Genomic DNA, 6915 nt, shown 5'->3' with positions numbered 1-6915 from the left:
TATCAGAGCCAGGTTTCGATCCTGGGACCTGTGGGTTATGGGCCCACCACGCTTCCGCTGCGCCACTCTGATTAACTAATACTTATGTTTTATTGATAATTATTTATTTTGTTTTTTGCTTTTTTTTTTTTTAATTTGGGAGGGAGTGGGAAGGGTGGGGTTTGAACCTTAAACCTCATTGTTTATAGACAGGAGTTCGCACAGATACCCAAGTACCTCTTCACGAATTCAAAGTAAATACATTTGTCTATAAATATTAAGGCATCTACATTTAAGTGCTGGATCTTTTACCGGATTTCAATTAATTTACTAGTGATCTTACAACAAGATTGTTGTGACAGAAAAAGATAAGAAACAATACATCCGCGTGACCATTTTGAAGAAGGAAAAATAAATTTTGGCCACTAATTTGAAAAACACAAAATTTAGCCATTTTTCTACGTTTTAAAATTGTTTTGTTCTTAATTAGGGTATATCGGATTCGGGTTTGCGCTCGGGTTAGATACACTTGACACTATTAGTATCAAAAGTACCAACAAAAAAAATCAAGTAAATTGGTACACTTGACACTATTAGTGTCAATAGTGTCATGCACGGATGGTACTAGTGACCATATTAGTGCTAATAGTGTTATATACTTGTGCTGATACACTGTCTTGTTTTATATAGGTGAGTGCAATTATATGATTGTAGTGACAAAATTCGTATAAATCCAATAAGCGAACGCTATACGGGCCAACAGACTTACCTGATGAAGCGACCCATACCCCAAATGATGAAATGAGATCAGAGTCAAATCCATACACGGGGATACGTGAGTTCATCAAATAAAGCCCTAGAACGCGCCAATTACTTGGCGGTTAAGTCAAACGAAAGTAGCAGAAGATCGTTTTCGACGAAGTCGGAACCGCTAGGGTTGCAACGAGGGTTCAAGTAAAACCCTAACCCTAGCAGCCTCCCTGCAGGTCCGTCACCTATATATACTAATTCACTGAAGAAATTAGGCATCCACAATCACTCGTATCCACTCCGTCCGCCGCCCCTCATTCCACATCGCTCATTAGTTGTAACTTCGACTACCGGGACACCCTGATCTTCCGGATATACCACTTACTACTATCTCCTCTCTATCATTTATTTATTTTCATTACGTTACTTACGTCAATTATTTATATCGATTCACTGACTTGAGCGTCGGAGGCCCTTCCATCGACACCCCACCGGTACTCTTCGTAGGGCTCTACTGTTGCTTGTGGTTTCAGGTTGCTAGTGCCCGTCGATCCAGACGTGGCTGACGTCACTTCCGTAATTGTCGGATTCACCCCTTACAATGACCATTTTGAATATTTCCCTGTAGGGTTTAGATTTCTCTTTCAAAGTTTAGATTCTTTATTTAGGGTTTACATTATCCGTTTAAGGTTTACATTCGTCATTTAGGGTTTAATAATCGAATGATACTTTTGGCACTAATATTATCATTTGTGTCAAGAGTGATAATTTACTTGATTTTTTTTTTAATTTTTGTTGATACTTTTGGCACTAATATTGTCATTTGTGCCGAAAGTATCATTTTTTTTTTCCTGAATCCTGTAAGTATTTTTGACACTAAATAGTGCCAAGTGTACCTAACTCGCTCGTAAACCCGAATTCGATCCGCCTTGTTAGAGAGCCTATTAAATTGGTCCATTGGGCTTTGGTATGGCCCGTCAATCGGTATAAAGCCCATATTTAAAGTTTTATGCAGCAACAGCAGTGGTTATCCCCTTTCCGCTCTCTCACACACAAGCACGCTCTGAGAGAGAGAGAGAGAGAGAGAGAGAGAGATGGAGGAAGAGGAGCATGAGGTGTACGGCGCCGATATACCAGACGTAGGCGAGATGGAAGCCGATGCAGACGTCGACATGCCGGGAGCCGACGATGACGCTGCCGCCAAGGTTATTATCGATTAATATATATGTATATAGTTAGATTTTTAAAATCGTAAATTTATGTTTGATTCGTTAGCTTTACGCATGTTCCCTAGTTTGATTGGATCTGTGATAATTAGGAATTGGATGAGATGAAGAAGCGATTGAAGGAGATGGAAGAGGAAGCAGCGGCGCTTCGTGAAATGCAGGCCAAAGTTGAGAAGGAGATGGGTTCTGTTCAAGGTATAATTTCTCTTTAATGGAATGTTGAATTCTTAATTTACCGATGTCACTTCCCCTGTTTTGTCATATTTTTTTACCCTCCGATTTTGATACTTATAAGAATAGTTTTTCGTTCTAATCTACCTGTTTTTGTCTTAGAAAATAAAGAAGGAAAGAAAAGAACGCATGATGTGATTTTCAATCTTGTGAATTATAAAAATCTGGTGACATAGAGCTGGTTTCGGTTTTTTCTTGTCGAATTTGGATTAGATCTTAGCAATTAGATCTTTGGAATATGCATTTTTCTGTTTCTGTTTTAGAAACTAGTTTGTTTCACGTAGATGATCAATATAATCATATATAGAATTATGTAGGAACTCATACCGCTTCTCCTTAATTGTTAATATTCGGTATCATATGGTTAAACAATGAGGAAAGGATAGTGTTTTACTTCTCTTTGGAAATTTGACATTGATCTTTGTAGGTCAGAAGTGGAGGCAATTAAGTGATTAATTTCTGAAAGAAAAAAAGGTGCATAGAGAATAATAGAAAAGTAGATTCTGCAACTTACAAGCTTCGACTTCCAATTCCTAAATTGATAACGAGTTATATTTCAATAATATGTGGTACCAAAAGTTTCATCTTTACATGATATATGTGTTTTGTACTTTTGATTATTGAATAAGTTTAAGTAAGCTGCTACTTAATTTTTTTGCCTCGTTTCCAGATTCATATTCTTCTTTTATTGTCTTGTAGATCCTGCTAGTACTGCTGCAGCTCAGGCAAACAAGGAGGAGGTGGATGCAAGATCTGTCTTTGTTGGCAATGTGAGTTACCTGTCCCATGTTAAATTGTTTCTAATAAACCTATGGCATATGAATCAATTTGTTTGACTGCATACTTGATGGAGAATTGAGTGGTTGATGCATCATCTCTTTTGAATTTCTCATCTTCTGCAGTTCTGCTGGATTTTTGGTTATGTGCTTTTTTAATCATATTTTTTAAACCTTGTAACTGTAGTATCGTTGTCTATCTATTGTCCAGACTGTGTTAGATTGAATGTTTTTTCATTATATGAAATTTCCAAAAGTTTCTGCACATCAGAACACATGACTGTTCCAATTGAGGGTGCTGAACTCCAAAAATCATGGCGCAGGCTACATTGGATTTTATTATTTGGGAGTTTTCCCACTACGCCACTGTCATAAAAAAGTTTAGTCCTGTATGTCTGTGTTAGATAGTGTCGTTCTCCAAGAATTGTGTATTTCCTTTTCAGGCCACATTTTCTGTTTTTTTAAACTGCAATATCTTAAGATACAGATTTTAGTAACAGGTTTGGAGATGTGACTAGAGAATGGTGTCTAGACTCTTCTTAATTATTTAAAGTAGCCACAGTTGAACTTAATAAGGGGTTTGGGAAGATGTCCAGCCTCCGGTTACATTCTGGTGTAGCGGCACTGGGGTTGGGGGTTTCTGTTGATTTGTTTGATTTGAATTTGTAATTAAGATGATTATGATACTGTTTTCTTCGTCTGATGTGTTTTCTTCCACATGAAGTTGCTGCTCATCTGCTTTCAAGTCTGATGACGTGCAGTAATATAGTGGCCTCTGTGATGTGGCCACTTGTTTTTGATACTGTGATCATTCTATCTTCTCTCAAAAAATATTTAACTCACAGTTAGACTTATTTTGTATTTAATGCTTCTGACTATGATCGCAGGGTCGGTCATATTCCTGAGAAGCATTGGATTTAGCCTTGTATATTGGTGGCGAAAGCAGTTCTTTTGCCCTTAAGTGGACTTACTTGTTAGAATGTCTGTATATTTGTAAAATATCAAGTTTTGAACCAAAATGAGAAAAAAAGTTGAAAGTCAAGAGAGGAAAAATATAGTGATATCCCCCTGTAAAAATGATAAAACAAAAAACATTTGAAACAGAAGGATGGGGACAAGAGAAAAAAAAAAGGAAAAAAGAAAAAGGGAAAAAAAGAAAAAAAAGGAAAAAGTGAGAAAGAATGCAGTATTACCTGAAGTATATCTTGAGTTTCATGCCATAATGATGAGGCCTGTTCCACACATGAAAAATCCCTTGAGCTGTCAAATGTAATAGTGACCTGAAAAATCCCTCAAGAGTCCTGCTTTCTGCCCCAAATCCTTCCGATGCATTTGAAGAGTGGAGGCTGGTGACTCGCTGGCTAAATTCAGTGGGCCAATTTGATTGCTGATTGGGCTGGCAGATTTGGTGCTTCAGATTTGATTGGTTTTAAGGGCGTGATGTGGTGAGGTGTTGTTACTTGATGTGGCACTTTCTGTTTTCTCCCTATTTGCCCTAGATCAATATGAAAGAATCACTTAAGAAGGCTCTTTCCTTTCTCTCCTAAAACCATTTATACAGCAATATATAGATACAGATTACTTGGTATCATTGAGATAGAAATGAAGCATATAAGTTCCACTGCTTTGAGCTGGTATGCAGAAAATAGCATCATATCTACACCTTAGCCAAAACCATGCTTATTATTTTCATTCATTTTCTGTTTGCGTCATATAATGCCACATCTTTTAGAGTGTGTGTGTGTGTGTGTGTGTGTGTTTATTTGGAAAGAAATAGTGTGATGTGAAAATAGTGTGTTAAGATTGCAATTTCTTGAAATATTGGGGCCTCATGTTTTAAAAGTACTTATAATAATATCTTTTATTCAAGGAACTGCAAGTGAACCAAAAGTGTTGGGGTGTTCTCAATGTTTTTTTTCTTCACTTTGTAAATAATTATATGGAATGAGTTTCAAGGCTGTTTACTGAAAAAATCTCAAAAGATGACTTTTTGATTGTTTGCAAGTGAGTGGGAAGATTATGTGAGAAAGGTGCAGCACTTAGAAATGGCAGAAGTTCCTTTGTAACAATATGGTAATGGGACATGTTTCTTTTGGTCATATGTACCAAAACTCAGGTGCTGGAGAAGTGTTGTTAATTGAGTTATTCAATATATTTGAGGTTGCCGACTAATCAATTTTTTTTTTGAGCTAGACTGTTTTTGTCAAGTTAATGTGACAAAAAGTCAATTTTGTGACTCACTAGTGCTCTAAGAATGATTGTGTCTATGGGTTCTAAATTGCATCCAAATGGGGGAACACTAATTTGGTTTATTTTTTTACCACATTCTTTCTAAGCTCGGAAACTTGCGTCATAGTAATAGAGCTAATTGAATTTACATGTTCATGTGGTGATGTTTCCGTGCAGAAATTAAAGTGATGGAAAAACTCTGGTGTCTGCACATATAGCATATACTTGTTTGCTATGTGATTTTTCTTCCATGCTTATGTAGATAAAATGTTGCGCTTCCATTGTTAGTAGAATATCTCTATTGTGGATAGCAAGCTATGATCCGACCGGACTATTACAGTAATAATGAGTTCTAGCCTTTTAACTCTCTGGTCTCTGTGCTCCTGGAAGGAGGATCTTGCTTCTTTCCCTACTCTATTCTAATAAAACGGCTCATGATATAAAGTCTAGTGGAATACTTCATAGTATATGGCAGATGGTCCTATACTCTTGCATTAATAATTTGTATCGAATATTAGCTATAGTAGTACTATCACATTGGAAATAACTCATCAGTGACGAATAGAAGATTTTGAAATTGCTTTTCGTCACTTGTCTCTAGCTTACACAGTTTACGTTGCCTGACTGGTAATTCCCTAAATATTTTATTTAAGGTTGATTATGCTTGCACTCCAGAGGAAGTTCAACAGCATTTTCAATCATGTGGAACTGTAAACCGCGTCACTATTTTGACAGACAAGTTTGGGCAGCCAAAGGGCTTTGCATATGTTGAATTTATTGAGCAAGAAGCCGTTCAAGAGGCCCTGCAACTGAATGAATCTGAGTTACACGGACGCCAATTGAAGGTTCAGTGAATAAAATTTTCTGGAAAATTTCAGTGGTAGAATCGTGCGTCCTGCTTTATTACTAATGAGCATGTTTTCTTTCTCGTATTTGTAGGTAATGGTGAAGAGAACAAATGTTCCTGGAATGAAACAATACAGGCCAAGGCGATTCAATCCCTACCTTGCATATGGATATCGGAGGCCTTATGCACCCCCGCATTTCTACTCTCCCTATGGCTACGGGTGAGTCTTCCGTTCTGTCTCGACCCGCTACCTCTTATTGAAATTCAAGTATATAACCAACGGTTTCGTACGTGTGCTGCAGCAAGGTGCCTAGGTTCAGGCGCCCATCACGCTACATGCCGTATTACTGAAGCGCCAATCACCATTTGGTTTGTTTAGATCGCACAACGGTACACGAACACTTAGCTGCTGGTTATGTGCTTAATCCCCGCCTTATGTGTAGTACCCTCTATCCAGTAAATGACGTTCGTTTCAGCATAATACGACATTTGTATCATCTCTAAATCTCTTACATTTTAAGTATTAGTACTTCTTTGGTGACTGCAAACACTCTTTGCCTTCTGGCGCCAGTCCAAGTACTGAAATATTTTTTCAGATATTTGATTGCATATCATAGATGTTTCTCACCGTTTTGAATTCTCCCAGGAATTTTCAATTGATACATTTGAAATACTAGACCGTACGTTATACGTGTAATTAATGTTATTTTATTTGATAATCTATTATTTTATAAAATTTATTAATTCATTATTTTTATTATACTAGTATAATTTATTAAATGGATATTTTTATCTATAAGCGTTATCAATAGTTATAGATATATATCATATAGATCAAATGTAATATCTAATGAATTAATATATTCTTATAAATATA

The 6915-nt window shown here is 36.7% G+C and overlaps 1 protein-coding gene and 1 non-coding gene across 2 annotated transcripts; one reads left to right on the top strand and one right to left on the bottom strand.

The window, feature by feature from the left end:
- TRNAM-CAU (transfer RNA methionine (anticodon CAU)) lies at positions 1–72 on the bottom strand. Its single transcript has one exon. It is a non-coding gene; the product is annotated as a tRNA-Met (tRNA).
- Positions 73–1715: 1643 nt separating this feature from the next.
- LOC131021843 (polyadenylate-binding protein 2-like) lies at positions 1716–6647 on the top strand. Its single transcript, XM_057951163.1, has 6 exons — positions 1716–1934; positions 2048–2150; positions 2886–2956; positions 5845–6036; positions 6131–6258; positions 6341–6647. Exons 1-6 carry the CDS (start codon positions 1824–1826, stop codon positions 6387–6389), a joined length of 654 nt encoding a protein of 217 aa, XP_057807146.1. The 5' UTR covers positions 1716–1823; the 3' UTR covers positions 6390–6647.
- Positions 6648–6915: the final 268 nt, after the last annotated feature.

This window comes from Salvia miltiorrhiza, chromosome 4, assembly GCF_028751815.1.
Source record: "Salvia miltiorrhiza cultivar Shanhuang (shh) chromosome 4, IMPLAD_Smil_shh, whole genome shotgun sequence".
NCBI lineage: Eukaryota > Viridiplantae > Streptophyta > Magnoliopsida > Lamiales > Lamiaceae > Salvia > Salvia miltiorrhiza.
This window is presented reverse-complemented; position numbering and strand designations above follow the sequence as displayed.